Raw genomic sequence first — 20309 nt, forward strand, 5'->3', positions numbered from 1 at the left:
GATGATTTTTCTACTTACCCGTTTGTGTTGCCACTTGTGGGTTTTGCGATTCAACATCAAATACTCTGCAGTAGGCTATCATTTTTGATGTTCTACATACACTGCCGCGGTTGCTAGGTGAGATGTAAAACGCTGTAATATCAATTTGGAAAAGCCATTGCATCAGTGATGTCCTAGAAACTAATAGTTTTGATACTAATAACCGGCACTTTGGGGCAGTAGCTTGGGCCATTTCTCTCTTATGTTTGCAATAGAAAAATTATTTAAAAAATAGGAAGTAATTAAAAAACACCAATGAAAGAAACAATTATATGCTGGACCGATTCGAGGAGAGTGTGTTTGACAACCGCTCGAATAAACATTAAAATAATCTAAAATTGATCGAATTTAAAATCTCTTTAACTTTTTTCTAACATTAAGCGTATACATGGCCCCTTAGCGTACTGTATGTATGCATGCGTACATTGATCTATGAATTTTCATGATATACACCTTTCAAAATCAACTTGACAAATGTCCAATCGAGCCAAAGAAACCAACTCGTTCGGATACTGAATCAAAGAGCCTCCCATAACATCAATCGAAGTTTTTCTGTAATGCGTTTTGGTATAAAGCAACGTCAAACCATCGCTGCGGCGAAGAAAGTTTTTCCCGTATGAATCCTTTCCCGCCCCCTCCTTCCTTCGCTCCGGCGATCGCTCTGCACTGAACAATTCAACCCGATTGCGACTCCAATCTATGCGATGGATCATAATTTAAGCGTGCGAGAGAAAAACGCCAAGCACAGCCATTCATCGGTCGCCTCGTCCGACGTCGCGGTCGACGGTCGATAAGATCGACAAAAATCAAATAACATCCCCCGCCTGCCCGTTACGGGTCTTCGAGTCCATGCGAAACTTTCCGTTCGGGCCACGGCGCAACAGAACGGAATCGTGAGATCTTTATCGTTAGGTCGCACGACCGTTTGGTTTGTTGGCGGCGGCTTGGCGAGGAGACTTGGGGCTCGTTCCCGTTCGCCAAAAGCTTTGACCGGGCGCAGGGTATAGAATGTTCTTCACCATTTCATGCGCGCCCGTCGCCATTCCGCAGACCCAGTCGCAGTCTCCGATACTCGCGGACAGCCTGCTCTTGCCTCGACCGTATCGCGACGAAATGCCGACCGCATCCATCATCACCGATTGGTTGTGGACGCGCCGGTCATAGAAATAGCGAATACTGTGGAGCAACAGGGTGGGCACGGGGAGAAACGACATGCTCAGCAACCTTTTCCAACAGCGCCGCCGTATGCCGTCCCTCTAAGCACGGCTAGGAATTATTATTATTATTATTTTGGGAGGATGCTGATGGCCGGGCATTGCCGTTCAAGAACCCGTAGCGATGGGTATCGCTTGTCTCGATGGTCCGGGAAAGTCGGGACATAACAGCATCGAGCAACACGTACCGTGCCGGAGTCAGTGCCTGGCGACGGGCGAAAATCGTGCCTCGGTAATAATAATGTTTTCGAAATCGGGCACTCATTTTTCTGTCGCCGTGTTTTTTTTTTCTTTGTACGCCATGCGCTGCCACCCGCAATCCTCTCGGTGTAGATCGGTGCGCCCGCCTAACGGTGACCTCTGGCTGCTGCGTCTCCCTCCTTGCCCAAACCTCTTTCGGTCCTCGGGAAGATGAACCCGTTCCGTTCACGGTTTGGGGACCACCGTAGGATTCAGGTCGGCCTCAAGGCGGCCTGCGTCGTGATGGTTTCGGTTTCCACTATCGGCCCATCGCGATCTCCCACTCTCTTTCTCTCTCACTCTCTCTCACTCGCTAGAGAAAAGCTTCCATCCTAGCTAACGCCAACAATTTCTGCAATTGCCCGCAATTGGATTCTATTGCCGCAGCTTCCTGTACTTTCTTTGTTTTCCCGAAGTCACGCTTTTCCCACCAACCCACCGAGCCATTGGCCGTCGAGATAAATTCAAAGCTGAACGGTTAAACACCCAACCCCCTTCTGGGTCATAACAAACACCATTCGACGAGAAAATAGCGGATGTGCCGCGCTTTCGCCAAAGTGCATCCGGAATTCGCGCGACACGGGGGAGTGATCCAAGCGTCGTCACCCGATATTGAGGCCTCGAAGCAGTTCACCCCTCGCTTGGCCTCATTTCGCTAACAACACAAAAAGATCGAAGGAAACGGTGATAGGAATTGCCTAAACTGATAACTTTTGATCTGGTAGCTAAACTCTGATCTACAGTTCATTGACTAACTCCCAAACTATCGAATTGCATATCGATGCAATCAAAAGGAATATGATAAAGTTGTAAAGGAATAAAACTTTTGGGGCGATCTTCGATTTATAAATTTTTTAATCGATTTGAAAGTTATGAAATTTGAGGTATACAATTTCAGAAAACAATCGCAAAGATAGATCAGAGGTTCTCAACTTTATATTTTTTATGATGAATTGTTGGTTTTTATATTGATTCTAAAAAATCCCAAAATTCATTAAAAAATCAAATGTTTTTTTGAGTGTTGATTTTGAGACTTCAATGTAATCGAATACGCATACAAAAAGGCTAGAGTGAAACAAACCTTGCAAACAATGTGTGAGCACGAAATTCACCCGGCACACGATTATTTCGCTTATTTTTGTTTAAGACATCTTAGTTTTTGGTCGATGAAAAATTTATCAAAATCCAAATTTTCTTTGAAAAACTTCTTGGAAAAATTCAGAGAATTAAATTTTTAACTCGTCCCTTAAATTGATATTTGACACCCAAGCAAGCCCGCTACTCCCCCGATATGAGCCTCATTGCCCCACGCTAATGGAAAAACCCGGCAGGAGGAATTGATGAACGTACGCGCGCAGCGCCCCTTGGCGACAGGAAGGCGTCTGTAACGAGCTTTCCGTCATGATCGTGCACATTCACGACCAGGCTAACGGTGCCAGCGCCCGCTTCTCCAATCAATCTCCTTCCGACGGCAAGCAACGGCAGCAATCAGGCCGAACTAAGCCCACAACCGGGTTGGGTTGCGCCCGAAGCGTGCTGTGCTGTTTTTTAAAAGTCGGTCAATTATGGTTCATAGTTCAAGCAGATCGAGTGGTGTGCCTTTGACAACCGTGCGGTGTACCATCGCGAAAGAGAAAGGACGACCACGACGATCGGGACGCGATCGAGACGCGATCATCACGTTTAGAAAGGGCTCTTCTATTGATCTCCATTTTCATTTGCCTCGACGTGGTTTCGTTGATGTTGCCACACCGACCCCCCCTTCGGGTGATTGTCTGAGCGGCTCAAACCTCGGCGGATGTTCCGGTGTTTTGCGATGGCTAGATTGGGTCATCGGTGCGATGGCTACAAGAGCCAAACCATGTGCGTGCGATGTTTCCTTTCGACGCTGATGACGTTGTGTTGCTCACAGTTTTGCTTTTCCACGCAACAAACAAACAATCTCAACACCCAACAGTGTTCTTCCCTCGAGTGCACCCGAAAGGGCTAGGGCGTTGGTGGGGGTAGAGGAGTGTTTTGTTTTATGAATATTAATGCTAAACAAAAATACACACCCCACCGCGGGAGTGCATACGCATATACCTCGTACGAACGATCCATTACACTCGCGACAATGTTGTTGGCACATTTTCCCATTTCCATACTGCCCCGCCGGGTGCCCCGGGTTCTTGCAGACTCCACTCAAGGGAAGCTTTTTGCAACCTCAACCAGAAAGTTGCTTTCGCACACTCGCAGTAACCCATCGCGTCGTAAATCAAGCATCAACGGGCAAATATAATTTACCCGCGACCAACTGGCACCATCCGCAGCCTGAATCGGCCCTACGAACGGGGAAAGTCTCTTTTTCCCGGCCCTGACGAATCGGAAAATTCAAATGCCGTTCTTTGTTACAGAGGATCGATCGCTTGTTGGTCGGGTTAATTTTCTTTCCAACGGCTCGGAAGCTATTTGGCAAGCTTTATTTCTGTCCCTGGCGCTTCTTAGAGGTACCGTTTTAAATGTGTGTTGGCTCTAGGCGGTTTACGATTCGTTGGATGCTAACACGCATTACCGTTAGCCACCCCGAAGCAGATGCACTTTATAAAGCACTTGTTGTATTGCCAAGTGATAGCTCCAACGATCTTCCCTATCAGTATTTACGTTTGGCTGGAAGGAGTTTCGTTTCTTAATGAAGCGAATAAGTTAGCAATTTAATAAAAAAAAGTAATTATGAAAATGAATTCAGAAAGTCTATTCTATAACAAGCATGAGCTGTTAACAGTTATTTTATCGGCTTCAGTTGTAGTTTTTATTTGTTTCGTACCTGTTCCAAAATGTTAACCCGAGGCATTACGAGAAGCACCAGTTCAAAGTTCTTTTTTTAATTAAATTAAAAAATAATAATAAATTAAATAAATTAAATTGATTTGCCTCTGAACAATTAGAATAAAATAGAAATTAGAATAAAATAAGAAATTAGAATAAAATAAAAAACCTACAAAAGTGAAAGTATCTTTTTCATTGGAGGGAAAACATCCGTTCCTTTCTTTTCCGAAACTTAAACTAAAACTTATGTGAAATGAAACAACCTTTCAACTGTCACTTCAAAAAATGTCTTTTACGAAGAAAGAAGAGGTGTCGTTTAAGCAAAGCTTGGATGAAGTAATTTCTAAATCAAAGATATTTTGAGAGTCTAAACTACCACATGCCCATGATTTGTAACCCTTTAGATTTTCTGTCCATCTAAATAATAATTTGAAAAAAAAACTAGTAATGATGACTTAGTAGAAATCTCGAATGGAAGCGAAGTTTCAGCGAAATCCTTGAAACTTTTCAAGGATTTCGAATTTCGGCAAAACAACACCATAGGTTCATAGGGAGTTTTTTTCGTCAACTAAGGCAAACTCTTTCGTTGCTTTTCAGTGCAGCATCTTGCTCATTTTATTTTTCCCTACAGCCAGTCACGGTAGCAAACCATCGTAATCGTCATCAATTGCTGCAACCCAAAAGGGTCAATTACTGTACCGATCTGACGCAAACCGTCCACTTTCCGGATGGCCCGCCATGGCATCGATTTCCTTCGGCGTTTCCTCGCCCGCGCTCATCCTGCTCGCGCTCAGCTCAAGATATTCCTGGTCCGCCCAGTTCAAACCACGCACCGCTGTTATTATCCATTTTCGGCCAGAACTATCCTGCACATTTCGTGCACCGTGTACCTGCTCGAATCCGGAGGCGAACAGGCCACGACCACCGACCGTCCTCCCCGGGGGCCTCCGAGCAGACCGGGGTGCAAAAGGAGTAAATTACATTTAAATGAAGCACACAGTTAGCCCGGGTACTGTTATTAAAAATAATCATCTTGTTTATTTCGCTTCAAAGTTCCAATCGCCACCGATGCCCATAAAACCCACGTCTCCAGCCTGCCTGCCTGCAACGCCAAACCAGAACTGTGTGTAGGTCAAGCGCCCATCCTGTGGTGACCTGTGGGGATGCTCGGTGCGTTTCACTCCGGCGCTGGGCTGGACGTCTCCCGTGCCGTCCAGAAATCACGCTACGCCCAGCGGAACCCGTCCTGCGCGTTCGGTTCGTGCGGCTTTTCGTGGCCATCCCGCGTTGTGTGCCTCAGAAACCATAAATTTGTCGACACTCACGCGACAGAAGCAGTGCCACGACGACGACGTCGAAGGCGATTGCAATGCAGCTTCTCCGCAGGGTGAGGGGGGTCTTCCATCGGTGTTCCCGTGCCTTCACAAACTATTAATTAACATATTACATCGGCGTGGAGCAGAAATCGGGAATGAATTAGTTGGCATCGACGGATCCGGTGGGCTTCCAGTGGCTAAACACATCGCGCGCTGTCTCGAATTTTTCTCGTTTCCTTCTTCCTTCCGAGCGCTAGCCGGTCGGTCGGTCGGTCGATCTTCGTAATATTTATGGCAAAATTATGCACCACCCCGATATGCTTCCCCCGCCTGGGAGGGTCGTCGATGCACACGCTGGTGTTTCTGGGTGGGTGAAAACAACGATCAAATCGAGCACGAGATCGCGATCGCAAGCTGTGCGACTGCAAACCACGTTGCGGTGTGTGAGTGTGTGTCTGTCTTCATCTTCTTCTGGGTGATCCTCCTGGACAAGATTTTCTCCGAGGGTGGTGAGCTTGGCGGGGGTCTTATCGACGATGTTTCCGGGAGCACGCTAATGACCTCGCTCCAAATCCGTGGGCTAGGGAGCGCCAAGGGATGAAGATGATCCCCCACCTCCGTGCTGGAGACTGGCAAAGTCTCCAGAGGGTAGTGGCGGCAGTCGCAAGAAGGTGATCCGATTTGTGGCCATAAGAACGGTTACGAAACGCCGATGTTTGAAAATGAAGACCCCGCGGCACGATCTGCAGTCACCCATCAATGTCAAATCACTGTCCTAACCTTCTGACCCACGGAGAAGCGGACGAGCGCCAAGAACGGCCAACCAACAGAGGAGCCGTGCGTCGCTTCTCCGAGGTACTCGAAAGCATCTCGAAGGCGAGCGGGGCCATCAATTTCTACATCTTTGCGCCGGCCGCACCTTCGGCCTGCCTCGAGCACGCGAGCAAGCGTTGCTTTGCTCCGGGCCAGGAGGTTCCAGGAACGAGGGGGAGGGGTGAGGGCACCCGCGAGGGGCACTTTCAAAGCGTGATTGCTTTGCCACCATTAAATAATGACCGTTATTTTCGGTTCAATTTCCGACATAATTGTTTTCCCCACACACCCCGCGCAGCAGCGGGTGAGCTTCAATGCAAACACGCATAGACACACACACACATACACCTACTTACAAACACTTCACCATTAAACCGTTGCCGCAGTTTCGGTCCGGTGCAGCTGTGGCGAAAACACAAGAAATCAAGAAGTAGGTACCGCACCGCTTACACCGTCGGTTTCGGAGGGAACAAATTCGGAAATTGCCGTCTCAATTATTTGCGAAGGTTTGTTCTCGCGAGCCGAGCTCGCAAGACACTTCTCCTTGGGACGGACGATCGTCTACGCGAACGTGCCGGATGATGAATCACCCATCACCGTCAGCCGATCAACGAAGACTGATTGCGCAAGTTGCAGTTGCAGCGGCAGCTTTGCGACTTCTCGTACCATTCCAATTCGCTTTCGAGCAGCTAGCCGAGGGAAGGTGGAAACGAGGGAAGCAATCGAATCGATTCTAGCAGCATGCAATTATCTGGTGGCCCGATTCTGTGGTCGACGGCTGGTGACGGAGGGGGGTGGGAGGAGCAGAATCCATTGATTGACGCGTCATCCTCGCGGCGTGATGCGCACTATGCGGTTTGACATTTTGCACGCCATATCGGGGGGCCTAGTTCTGAGGGAATGATTTATGGCCCCGTTTCGATGATCTGCCGCTGGTGGGACAGCCCCAAGGAAAACACCTCGCCGAGGGTGTACAACTGTGCTTCTGCTTCCTTCGCCTTTCGCCAAGAGCAATGTGGAACAACCAACGACGGGATTATGCCTTGTGATCGACCAGCGCCAGCAACGAATCAAGGTACCGGGTGATAAATCCGATGAAGGAAAGTGGCATCCTCCTCGATCCATTCAGTGATCAGCTTACCTCCGTTCGACAGTGATGTTTACCATCTTCGCACTTTGTATGTTTTATATGAGTTACTTTCGTGTGCTTGAGGTTTGTCGCTTTGTTGTATATTTCTTTTACTTTTTCAAAGAGTGAGTTGTTAAAAGTTTCAAGTAAGCTGTAAATCAATTATTATTACTTATTTTCATTAATCAATATAGTAATTTAATTTGTTTCTACAATGAGCATGGAACAAAGAAAATGGAGAAATGTATAAAGAATCGCATACTGGAGTGAAACTAAAAAAAATAGTCTTTATAATTGTCTTATTGCACAATCTTTTATCGCACCCAAATACTTATAATTTAGCATATTCTAAAAATGTGTAACAATCTATTTTTTTGTGTGGCAAACTATTCTCTATTCATCATCTATTTTTGTGTGTGGGTATTTATTTATTTTTTTTTCAATTATTGAAAAAAACATTGAAACATCATTTAATAATAAATGACTGCACAGGCTTAAACAGGCTCTAAAAGTCTATTCAAAAAGCTGTTATAAAATTTTTTTTTGAGGAAATGTAAAGGAAAACATCGCTGAGGTCGTAGATCGTCAATCAAACACGAAATGTTTATGATTCTGCTTAAAAAAACTAAAGTAAACTGACAATGGCTTAATTGCATTTAATTCGTACATGTTTTAGTTATAAGATGTTTGATAATGTTCAAAATTCAAAGGTATTGTGAATTGGAAGTCTGCTAATGTCAATTACATACATAGAACTATCTTTTAATGTTCCTATCATTACATTTATCTGTATGATATTTTGCATTCGTCATGCAAACAAATTAGATATCGATGATAGCAAAGCGTGTAGAGCGATCAGTAAGCAATAAGTACATCCGTTAACAATGACCTAAACAAATCAATTGACGTTGGGTGGTCGTTCTGCCTTCTTCGAACTTGTAAAGCGCATAATTTAGGTAATTGAAAGATGTTTCAACAACTTTACGTTCGCTGGAGTTTGAAGAAGCCCTGTCCAAAACAAAACATAGAGATCGAATAGATTAGTGTCTTTCTTTTTCTATTTTCCTGTTTCTGCTGATCCGTATATATTTTTCCAATCCGTGAACATATGGCAGAATTAGGGGTTGGCGGTCCGCCAGCCAGCACACCAGATGTCGGGTTGATCGGATCGATGGTTTCGAAAGGCCGAGGAGAAATGGAAGATGCGTCGAGGAAGTAGGCAATCTCTTCCCAAAAACATGACCCATGGCAAATGGTCAGATGGTCTAGCGCGTACGCCTCCAGCATGGATCGTCTTTCGCGTCCACGTCCGAAGAATGGATCGTCATAACATTCCGTTATCCGTGGAATTAGTGTTGATCGACTTGATGGCTGCAATGGTCGGTCGGTTGGTTCGATCGATACCGTTGCCGCACCGTATGATTGGGGCCGGAGAAAGAGAAATGTTGCCCATTCACAAATGATGATCACCATGGTCAGCATTACGACCACATGAACGACGAGCGGGGCCACACGTGGCGGATGAAGATGCCGAATAAAAGCTCTACCCCCCACTAATGGGACGAAAGAGTTTTACGTCTAATAATGACGCACACGTGGACAGGGTACTCAATGCCACTGCGAGGAAGTGTGTGCAAGCTTCATGGCGTGTTATTAATGTTGTATCTTGAAATGGCTGAGGTTGAGAAAATACAACGGACAGGAGGAAACGGAGACAGGGTCCGAATCATGTTCGTTAATGACAAAGTGTAGTGTAAGGTTTTTGAAAGTATTCATCACATGTTTACATGATTAATGGAATTAATCGCTGGGAAGATTTTTGGGGTGTGATGGAGCAAAATATTTTATTCACAAAGATTGATAGATAGATCCGAGGCTGAAAAGTCCATTCTATATTTAGAAATGTGTCTTACTACCTTGTTTAAACGCAGATTTTATTTAAATTTCCAGCAAATTCAATTGTGTTTAACCATATAACGTAACAATTTTCTATTAATTTCAATAAAATGTTAACTTCAAGTGGAGAGCTGGTACAGATTATCAACACTTGTTTGGTCAGTAGTTCAGTGCTGTAATTTTGGGTTTTCGTACATCCATCTACAGATCAACAGAGTGAAGCTTCAAACTATACTGCTGTGAAAACATAATATGATGTTTTAAATGACATGCATGCTGGGCTGTAAGCTATATTTCTCAATAGTAGATATAAAGTTTGTAAACTTCCGTCGTTGCACAGATTAATCGTTAGCTTCTTTCAAAATCCAACTATTAGTTTTCCATTCTCGAGACCCGCTAACACTACCTAACGTTCATACTTTCTAGATGAGAAAGTAATAGGCAAATACCGTTCTTTCCCACAGCATTGCCACCACAAAAAGTGGCAAATAATCATAAAATAATGTTAAGCGAAGTTTCCATCGCCCACTTGCAGCTTCCAAGCACGCTGTGTCCAACGGGGTTCCAACTGCATCAACTTCTATTCTTCGCTGTTACCGCTCGCCCTGGGACTGGCTTTTCCCAAAGGTAGGGATTTTTTTTACGTACAGTGCCACCTTTGCGTTCCCCTAAACGGCGCCCCGCGTCGATACGTACTCGCTAGCATCAGTCTCCAGTTCCACTCCAAGCTTATGCAACATGGCAGTATTTCACAGCTGCACTCGCTGCACACACTTCTCCACACCTTCTCCATCCCAAGGGGCAACGGATTTCTAACGTCCTTTTCGCACTGTCTAGAAGCAAACAACGTCTCCACACAACCTCTACGGGCGGAAGAGAAGGGAGAACTTAAAAGACACCAAAGCAATGATCGCCAAGACAGCTCGTGAATGTTGCTCTTTGTCAGAGCCGGCAGTCGGACAACGTGATCGGGGGTCCGATGATGTACGGGAACGGGTCGAGTCGAGGGGACACCCGAGGAGACCTGACTGATGCTGCCTTACCCGTTGGTGAAGTAACGCACCCTCACGCAAAAAGGTGCACCAACGGCTCCGGTGGATGGGAGCTACGGGAAGGGGCGGGAGGTAAAGTTCTCACGCTCGGATAAGAAAACATTAGAAAGAGAGCCCCAGCACGCGGGCGCACGAGCCCCGAGCAGCAAGGAAGGAGGTGGCGAATTGTAATTTATTTTATTGCTGGCAGCGATTTTGTTGTTTTACGCTACTCAAAAGCCTTTCCACTTAACTCCCCTTGTGTCTGGTCCGGGTCCAGCAGCCCCAGGAGTCGCAAGCCACTACCGGTGAGGCTCGTACCGAGGCTCGCATTGGTACGGCCCGGCAGGATCTTTGAGAAGTGAACCGTAAGTCGAGCTGCTTTCATTCAACAAACGTGCTGCTCCACGTTCTCTCGACTTCGAATGCCGCACCGGAATCTTCATCACGTTTCGTCAATGAGCTGTCTCTCGAGCCCGGAGGGTGCAAGGCTTCATATCTTGGGCACCGGTTGTCTTCTCCTCGAGCCCAGCTTCGCAATGGATCAGCGCCCATGCTGTGCACTGTGCCGGGCGGTGTCGTAAGATGGCTTCGCAAACCGTCGTAAAATGTAACAAACTGTAATCAAATGTAATGAATTTCCGTCACTCCCAACCGACGTGAGACGGGATACCCCCCCCACCATTGGTGTTGGCTCAAAGAACCTGTACCGTTTACCCATAACACGGGCTTACTGTCCGTCGCCAGGTGTCCAAAATGGCCCTACTGGCCCCTATGAGGAGCGGTCTTTGAACACATGAACACTTCGTGGGATACCATAGATACGAATCGATGTCTTTAGAAGTCAACAAATTTGTCGCACACTGCAGAGTAGGTCAGCTTGATGACTAATGCCACCAGCTACAACAGGCAAACAGCCAGCTGACGTATTTGACATGATCAAATTGGAGGATAAAACATCATTCGCTACCTTGAACTACGATCGCTGGAGAACGTTGCATGACCCTGATCCCATGGATGGTCGGGAGGGGCGGAGAGAGAAATGTTATATGTACCCAAATTGTCAATGCACTATATCTGGTGGTTTGTTGCCAAGCTTGTCGATCAGTACAACATTAGGGTATTATTTGCAGCCCGTAGGGTTTGGCTCTAGCGCTACAGCTGCACTACCCAATGAGGTCAAACAGCTGTTCCATGTTGTCGCTGTGAATAGAGGAACACAAGAAAACCTGTTTTCAGCTTCGCCACATTTACCTCTGCTTTGATTTGCATACATATCACAACAATAAGGGTTCTAGTTAGGCTGAATGCGAGCATACGAACTAGAGACGCCTTGGAATATACAATAATCAAACATTGAGCTCACAAATCCGGTCATTATGTATATTGTTCCTACAATTATGTGTACCCTTTGAAACTTTAATTTTCTCTAGAAGGATACCGAGATAGCTTTGCTAGTACGAACACATACGAGAGACCTATCGATCCTCGTACCTTCATGTTGTTCTATCTGTTGAGAAACATTGTTGTATGATCTCTAATTAAAGGTGGTGCGTGTCTAATCTTTTTCTATTACTCAGCATAAAGTAGTACTAAACAAGGTACTAAAAGTTAAAGTTAATATCTTCCTACAGTATTAAGCAAGACAAAAATGTATCCAAAACAAGAAGGAGAGAAAAAAATAAACTGTTTACTATTTATACAAATGAAAACTTCTAATACCATGAACATTTCACACAGTTTCAAGGATCGTAATATATCCTTATGCACTAAATGTATTGATTATTGTTCAATTGCAAGAAAATAGTTGCTACAATCGTGTATGCATAAAAATATACTGTGACTAAATGGTTGAGTGATTATCAATTCTTTATTCAAACTAAAAATCTTTACTAGATACTGGATGCGTGCGACATTGATTCCTAACCTTTTTCTTCTTCTCCAAATTCCACAGGAGACACACCCAGTGCAATGGAACCATCCGAACCGAGTGGACCAGCGTCACTGCTACTACCGAATCCCTCGCCCCTACTGACGCCGTACAATTCGGCGGCCAAGAAAACACCTCATGTGGCCGGTGCAGCCCTCCCAAACCATGGTAGCTGCGGAGCACCGGGGTCACTGCGCCCCAAAGGTCACTACCGCTCGTCCTCACTCGAGAATAACCCGTTCCACCCGCACCCCAGCAGCATGCCAATCATTGGCCTGAGCATCGCCCAAGCGAGCTTCACGGGAACGCTAAAATCGCGCCGGGAACAGAAGCGAATCTCCGACTTCCTCAACAGGCAGTCGACGTCGTCCGGTCTCGGCGTCGGTAGCAGCGGCGCCAGCTCGTTGACACTGGTGGCCGGAACCACCAGAGAGCCCCAGTCTGAGAGCAGCCTGCGGAAGGCGCACTTTGAGAACATTCGAGAAATTTTCGAAAAGAACAATAGTAAAACGGCAGCCGCCCAGCAACAGCAGCACCAGTACCCGAAGGTAAAGCTTCCGACGCCTCAGCTGACCACGCCGTCTGCTGTCATGACGAACGTTCCGTCGGTCTGCGAACCCGGACCTGCGGGCGGAAGCGCCTCGACGCTGGGGATACCGATCGACGATAAGCCACCGAAAATTCAAGCTTGCAGCGGTATCCTTGGGAAGGTAATATTGACTTATAATCTCTTCTAATATTCTAACACACCTTTAACTTTGGATTTTTGTTATGATTTAATTCATTTTTATTCCATTTATTCAATTCAATACAAGATAATGATGTTGTTCAAACGAGCCATAACATTTAAAAATTGGACACTTTGCATTAAGTTGCCTAAAATCAAATATTAAGTATCCTGTTCGGTCGAGCCTTAACATTTTACATTTAAAAACGATACATTCAGTTGCTTAAAATCCGCATATGGAAATATGTTTTTTTAAACTGCCAAATAAATCAATCAATGGTGCTCGGTTTATTGTCACTTTGTAATGTAGTTTGATTTGGTACGCTCATTGGGGGCACATTCTAGTTCACATCAATTGGCCAAATCTAAAGCTTTAAACAGTTCTTTGATGAAGATTAGGTTTACACACTTTTAACTCGTGCCCCTTAAACATAGTGATGAAATTTTTTATTCATATGTTCTATTTTCCTATTCTTCCAGGGCAAACAAGTGATCCGCCCGATTGCCTTCAAACCAGTTCCTTACAAATGTAACACACCAAATTACGGAGCCCCGATCGGAGGACGCCTGACGGAATTAAGCGACCGGTACGGCTCGACACCGTCGCTCGGTCCTACGATGAGCCTGCAGTACAAATTCGGCAGCACGACCGATCTGCACCATCTGCAGCAGCAGCATCAGCAGAGCAGCAGTGGAAGCAACGGAGCCACTCCGATCGCCTCCGTCGGTCCGTGCTCTGGCAGTAGCTCAATGACCGCGTCGATCGGGCCGGGTTGCAGTATGATGAGCAGCAGCTTCCACCAGCACTATCACCCCCATCACCAGTACAGTACCTTAACGCGCAAGGGCTCCTCGACCATACCCTTCAAGACGTACGACAGTTTAGAGTCGATCCTGAAGCTGCCGGATAGCATGGTCGCGTCTTACTCCAATCCTAGCCATAGGTAGGTGTTCGAAGGGTTCAATGCTATGCTGTGATGTGAGCTCAACTGGAGAAGATCAGAATCAAAATATTTGGCTAAACAACAAGTTGATTGAATATAACGTCTACAGTTTCTGCAACGTTTATCGGTTACATCAACTTATAGAATACGATGTGTATCAGCTTTAAAATTACTTTCATGCGTATTTTCTGAGTTAAGGATTTTATGCAAGGAGGAAACTATTAGTTTCAATCGTGTTTTAACAACTTTGGTTATAATTTTGAACATTAAAACAAAAGAGAGATGAGTTGCTCATTTCATGCAACAATGATATTATATTGACAAAATCCTCTTTTGCTTATAGTCTCTACCATCAACAAGATGGCCTCGATATGGCACCGTCACCCTCCGACTCGGGCATTTCCGAGCTGGAGGCCGCCCTGCGTGATCGCGACTCCGAGCTGGCCTACCTGCGGCAAACGATGGAGCACAATGAACAAGTAATATTCAAAGTTCATCAGGTTGGTAGTGTGCTGTGATTTTGGATGCATTTAGTTCCGGTGGGATGGTATTTAGAGGGGCGAAATGGTTGGCGAGATTAGTGTGCGTGTTAGGGTTCCATGGTGTTCCTCTAACTGTAACGAAAAGCTTGGCTTCACTTAAACTATTGACCAACGTAACGCTTCTTGCTTTCACGCTGAAACCTCAAAAAGAAGGAGCATACAGCTTCGACGGTTGCTGCGAGGCTTAAAATTATGAAGCATTTTTTTTACTTGTGTATTTTACCCGCAGGATAAGGAGAAGCACTGGGAGCAAGAGCTGAATCGTCTGAAAGCGATCCATGAGAGCCGATTACGTGCCGGAGCGCAGAAGGTTCACAAACTCGAGCAGCTGCTAATGATGCAAACGTTCCAGCTGCGGCAGGACAAGAAACGGCTCCAGGAGGACAATGCCCGGTTGCATTCGGATATGGCACTGGCGAAGGACCAAACGGAGCAGCAAAAGTCGGAGATGGGTCAGCTGCGGTTGGGCGCGAAAGAACTCAAGGATCAGAATGGGGACCTACTGGATGAAATTCAGATGCTCCGTCGAGTGATTAGTGATCTGAAGGAGCGGCTTGAGGAGAGTGAGTGGAAGCTGTGTCAAAAGAATGGAGAAATTGCACTCATGAAAACTCAGCTGAAAGACGCGCAGGTTCGTTGCGTTACCACATTGACGAAAAGTTTGTAGTTTCCCTGGCGATTTCTAATGAGCAATTCCTTTCCATTTATTTCATATCATGGTCTCGTTCATGCAGGCGGAAATGGCCGCTAAAGATCATGAAATTGTCCAGTTGAAAGCAGACCAGAAACTTCAAAACTATGATGAAATCAGTTTAAAGAAGTCAGAGGTTAGTCAATAGAATAGCTCGATTCTTCGTTGGCACCTAGCGTTTTAATTTCTTCACCATTTTCTTTGCAGATCAAAAAGGAGCTCGATTTTGATCTGGAAATATCCCAGCTCAATCGTATTGTCATCTTCAAGGATCAAATCATTGTGCTGATGAACAACGAAATACAGAAGTTACGAAAGGAACTGTCTGACATTTCGATCCTGCGAGGCTACGAAGGCGCACCGCCCGGCCGGTACGCTCGGTACAAAAAGAAGCTCGAGCTCGTGGCACAAAAGTTCGAGGAAGCGGAGCGCAGCGATAGCAATAATAATAATAACCAGACTAGCAATAGTGGCAGCAACAGACCAACAGAGCCTCCTTCCACCGAGAAGAAGGAAAGCAAGTCGGCCGTAGTTCCGTCGGCCGTGATCTCCAGCAGCGATATCATACGGAACTACTTCAACAGCAAGCTGGAAATGGATAAAAAGCTGTTCCTGAGCTCGCAGATCTGCAACTACTCCGACGAGGACAAGTCGAACATAATTGACGCATACGGTAGTGGCAAGCAGGTGGGTATGGCCGACATTACCCTCGACTTGAGCAGTCTCCTTCCGGGCACGCTACCCGTGACAACAAATTCCACCGCGGACGATGAGGTTCCCGCGATCATCACTACTCAAGAAACCTACCACCACCAGAGCTCCTCGGACGATGACTACAAATCCATGACTCCGACGCCGGAGCACGAGAACGAGGATGGAGATAACGAAGCTCAATCCAAGGATTCTCCAGCCCTAAAAGGGAGCGGGAAAACGGTAGGTCATAAAACACCACTCTGCACTGACGGTGAACTCGAGCGGTTGAAAGATGAACTCGTGTCCTGCCGGGAGAATTTCGAGCAGGAAAAGGCGAAATGGGCCGACGAGAAGGAGAAAGTTCTCATCTACCAACGCCAGCTACAGAAAAACTACGTCGATATGTGCAAACGGACGCAACAGCTTGAGGAACAGCTGAAGGCGTTGCAAACGAAGTCGGCCGGTGATCCGGCTAGAGCGGACGCTAAAAACAACGGGGCTTAAGTGAGAGAAGTTTGTGTAGACAATTTAACCCATCGAGGGAATTCTATTTAAGGATTAGATTTCTGTGAGTGTGCACTTATAGCGTTTGTATTGTGTTGTATTGCGTTTGCCAATAATCTTGCCCACTTCAGCTATATATGTTTGTGTGTGTTTGTTTTAAAGGAAGACACGGACTATTCTGCACAAAACAAGATTCTGTAAGCCGCTACTAATAATTTAAGAGATTAAAAGAATTTTCTTGACATGTTACATACATTATCATTAAAACGAAATGCATGTTTTCTGTTGAACGTAAAATAAGTGTAGTGAATTATCACAGAAAAAGCAACACAACCGAATTCTATTCACTTGCATATATTGTATAAACATATAAAGTAGTTCCTTGCATCAACCTTCATTGATAAGCGATTTCTAGCGGAACAGGGGAAGTCCGGTGACGACGTTCGCTTCGACTCCCAGGTGATCCTCGCCTCGGACAAACTTGAAGAAGCCACCATCGCCCCACTCGGCTCCCCACGAGTTCGCACACAGCCAGAACTTGACTCCGTTCTCCTCACCCCAACCCATCACCTTGACGGCATGTGTGCCGAAGCGCACACCGAACGCATGGCGGTAGACGCCGCTCTTGTACTGCAAAAAGTCGGTGAACACGGTGAAGGAGGTCTGCACCGGGCCAAAGTTGTACAGCTCGTACATGATGCGCTCCTCGTCCTTGGGCACGGCGTACGCTACCCGACCGTAGTGTTTGTCTTCCGCGTAGGTCGTGTTGTATCCTGGCTGGCAGGTGCGCATACAACGCGGAGCCTCACTTGGGTCAACCTGCTTCTTGCACACATCGAACGGGTACGACTGGCAGCCATCGTGCGAACCGTACGCTCCACCACTGGTGATGCCATTCTCGACCCAGTACTGCCAGACCGCACTCGGCGCTCCTCCCTCGCATCCAAAGCCGCAACGGTGACAGCAGGACACAACGTCGTACGCACCGAAGTTGAACTGTTCCTTTCCTTCCGAGTGCACACACCAACGGTCGGTCATGGCAGACACAGCCGAAACGGCGTAGCTCGAACCACAGCATCCCTGGTTACGTACCACGTTCATGCTCGGGCAGTAGGTCCATTTCTGGCGAGCATCGAACGATGCTGGCAGCGGTTCATACTCCTTCTTCAGCACGAAGCCCAGCGGAAGCTGATATTTCAGCGCCTGTTCCGGCAGTACTCCAGTCATGTAGGAATGGCTAGGTTGCGCATTCACTCCCGCCTTCCAGGTGCGAGTGCGGTTGTTGATGGCCGCCACAAACTGCTCCTGAGACGGAACCACACTGCCGAAGCCGGTGTGGAAGTACTCCGGGGCCGCGGATCCATAGTAGGCGTTGCGCGACCGGTACGAAGAATAGTCTCGGTAGTTCGGCTGCGGCTGGTGCGAGTTTTCGCCGCTGCTGTTCTTCACGAACAACTTGAATGAAAGGTTGTTCTCGGCGCTACCAACCGCAAGGCTGCCTTGAAGACAGAAAAGTCCGATAACGGCCAGCGTTGTATACGGTCCCATGATGCCTGTAGCACTTAGCTCTGATGAGCGACTGGCGTAATCAATGTCAGGGCCAAACGCTTTAAATACTGTTCCTGATCGTTATCAATCGAAGCTACTCACGAGTTGGTCATCGTCCTGTTGATGGATTTGTTTATTAAGTAACACGCGATCATCCTCCAGAGCCTTTGGTTGCTGCATATTTGTTTTTATTTTAATGCAATTCATCGACTGTGAAATTTAGTCTACAGAATTTCAGCCATAGCTGCACATGTTTATAATTTAGATTTGTTTGGTCCTCGGTGCTATCGCCTCGGGGAATTCGGTCCGGTCATCGCCTTTTGGAAACCAACCACTTAGCGGAGACTGCAGCATCCTTTTCTGTGATATTGTTTTCTCTCGCTTCGCTATTAAAGCGGCAAGCTCCTCCGAAGGCCTTCGTTTGATTTGTGCCACCTTACCGAAACCTTCCACCCGGCCACCGAAAAATTTAACTCTAGCACCCGTTTCACTACCGTCGACTGGAAGAACAATCGCATCGCATCGGTTACGAATGTCTTGCACGAGAGCGATAGCCTGACGGCAACTGATACTTTCCGGTCGATCGAGTATACGATCACGGATGTGGTCGATTTCGTTTAGCAAAAAACCGGTCGGATCATTCGGAAGGCACACCTTGCAGCCTCCCGGTTTCCGTGACGACGGTTGTGGGTTCCGTTGTGGTGTTGTGTTCAAGTTTTCGTTACCACCGATGCCGGTGGTATTCGGATGCTTCCTGGAAGGATCTTTTCGGACAGTACTTGTACTGCTATTTGGCTTTCTGATGCTCTTTGGAAGTGGGGTAGGAGATCGCGTTGATGGAGGCTGTGTCCTACCATTATGATCAAAATTCGCTACATTATTTACGACCAATGACGATGCTCGATTCAGCAGGATACTTGGTGCTGTTTGAGGCCGCTCGTGAGATTTCTTTTGCGTTAAATGTTGACTACGTATTTCGCTAGATTTCAAAAGATATGACTAGAAATTTAAAGTGAAGCGTGAATTCTGTGTCAATTAAGGATTTGCTTTTCTTACCATTCGACAGGGACTGTCTCTGAAAAATTCACGAAAGAATTTAGCACCTGCATTAGCGGCCATGTTCACGTGATGTTATAATTTCTTTGAAACCAAACTAATTTTCAACGTGTACTGCGATGTAAAATATGTTGGGGTTGTGTTTTCAAAACTATACCAGTTTGGCCTGCTGACATTGCCTAAATTTGAGTAATGTCTGTTGCATAACTGTGGGATCTGTTCGACAGAGGTCATCGAAACGGTTAAGCGGTTAGCGCCCTCTACCGGGTTACCACGGCTTTTCGGCCTGCTTGGATTTGAATTCTAAGCTCCAACGGACTTTTATTTGCCGTTGACTGGTTACACGGGCCCCGTGTTGATGACAGAACTTGCATTGAAATCTGGTGAAGATTATGTGGTAGATTCAGTAAATCAAAGCCACGGCCCGCTTAGACGACTTAAGCAGTATCAAACTGTGATAGGCTAATCCACATTCCGATTATTCTGTATCAAATATTGGCCAGACCACGGGTGGGCTATAACATCCTCATGGCTGAATGGCAATGGAACATTGATCGGGACGATAAGATGAGCTGTTGGTCACTAAAGGCTTTACCTGTGGGATGTGTTACAGTTAGAGACAACATTAGATCTGGAGAGCAATTTCAAAGCTTGGTGCCTTAGAGACAAAACCTCCTGCTTTACTGTAAGGTCATTGAATTGACCTTTGGCCATGGACACACCCGCCAATTTTCAAAAACATGTACAGCTGTATGTAGAAGTAGAAGAAGTAATACATTCAAAACATTTCTGTATTCAGTTCTGTAGTTACATTCAAGCAACAGTTGGAACACAGCTTCTTTGTACCTGCAATTTGAAGCTATATCCTGTTTTATTGATACACAGTTTAATACAGTTTTAACGAATTTTACGAATACATCCAATTTGTACATTGAAGTCTTTGTGCAATACACACATATTACAACTCTCCCTATCATTCAAATTGGGATGGTTGATAATTCATTAAACGGTTGATCTATCAGACAAAATTTGGTGAACAAAGAAAACATTGATCATAGAATGGTCACATAAATTATAAATGGCGAACTTTTAAAAATTCAACCATGAGTTATTCGGAAAAGGGAGATAAGATTTTAAAGATATGCAAATTGTATCGATTTGTTATGTGTATTTTGTTTTTCTTACTTTTCA

General features: G+C 46.0%; 3 protein-coding genes across 3 annotated transcripts; 1 reads left to right on the forward strand and 2 right to left on the reverse strand.

The window, feature by feature from the left end:
• Positions 1-1377: 1377 nt before the first annotated feature.
• LOC131284992 (uncharacterized) lies at positions 1378-16514 on the forward strand. The gene is made up of 8 exons (XM_058313853.1): positions 1378-1485; positions 10764-10818; positions 12438-13123; positions 13621-14084; positions 14428-14584; positions 14856-15257; positions 15361-15453; positions 15525-16514. The coding sequence occupies exons 1-8, from the start codon at positions 1378-1380 to the stop codon at positions 16512-16514; spliced, it is 2955 nt and encodes a 984-aa protein (XP_058169836.1).
• A 411-nt stretch (positions 16515-16925) lies between these two features.
• On the reverse strand, positions 16926-18062 carry LOC131284993 (cathepsin B-like). Its single transcript, XM_058313854.1, has one exon. The coding sequence runs from the start codon at positions 18060-18062 to the stop codon at positions 16926-16928; it is 1137 nt and encodes a 378-aa protein (XP_058169837.1).
• A 261-nt stretch (positions 18063-18323) lies between these two features.
• On the reverse strand, positions 18324-19181 carry LOC131284994 (uncharacterized). The gene is made up of 3 exons (XM_058313855.1): positions 19119-19181; positions 18948-19061; positions 18324-18869 (listed from the first exon to the last, which is right to left on the reverse strand). The coding sequence occupies exons 1-3, from the start codon at positions 19179-19181 to the stop codon at positions 18324-18326; spliced, it is 723 nt and encodes a 240-aa protein (XP_058169838.1).
• Positions 19182-20309: the final 1128 nt, after the last annotated feature.

This window comes from Anopheles ziemanni, chromosome 3 (assembly GCF_943734765.1).
Source record: "Anopheles ziemanni chromosome 3, idAnoZiCoDA_A2_x.2, whole genome shotgun sequence".
Classification (NCBI taxonomy): Eukaryota; Metazoa; Arthropoda; class Insecta; order Diptera; family Culicidae; genus Anopheles; species Anopheles ziemanni.

Excerpts from the sequence above, each read along its gene's own strand:
- LOC131284992 (XM_058313853.1), top strand. The coding sequence starts at position 1,378 with ATGGGTATCGCTTGTCTCGATGGTCCGGGAAAGTCGGGACATAACAGC. Across the intron at positions 13,124-13,620 it reads GCAGCGGTATCCTTGGGAAG|GGCAAACAAGTGATCCGCCC; the intron begins GTAATATTGACT and ends CTATTCTTCCAG. Across the intron at positions 15,454-15,524 it reads TCAGTTTAAAGAAGTCAGAG|ATCAAAAAGGAGCTCGATTT; the intron begins GTTAGTCAATAG and ends TTTTCTTTGCAG.
- LOC131284994 (XM_058313855.1), bottom strand. The coding sequence starts at position 19,181 with ATGGCCGCTAATGCAGGTGCTAAATTCTTTCGTGAATTTTTCAGAGAC. Across the intron at positions 19,062-19,118 it reads GAGACAGTCCCTGTCGAATG|TCATATCTTTTGAAATCTAG; the intron begins GTAAGAAAAGCA and ends TTAAATTTCTAG. Across the intron at positions 18,870-18,947 it reads ATCGAGCATCGTCATTGGTC|AGCATCAGAAAGCCAAATAG; the intron begins GTAAATAATGTA and ends CCACTTCCAAAG.
- LOC131284993 (XM_058313854.1), bottom strand. The coding sequence starts at position 18,062 with ATGGGACCGTATACAACGCTGGCCGTTATCGGACTTTTCTGTCTTCAA.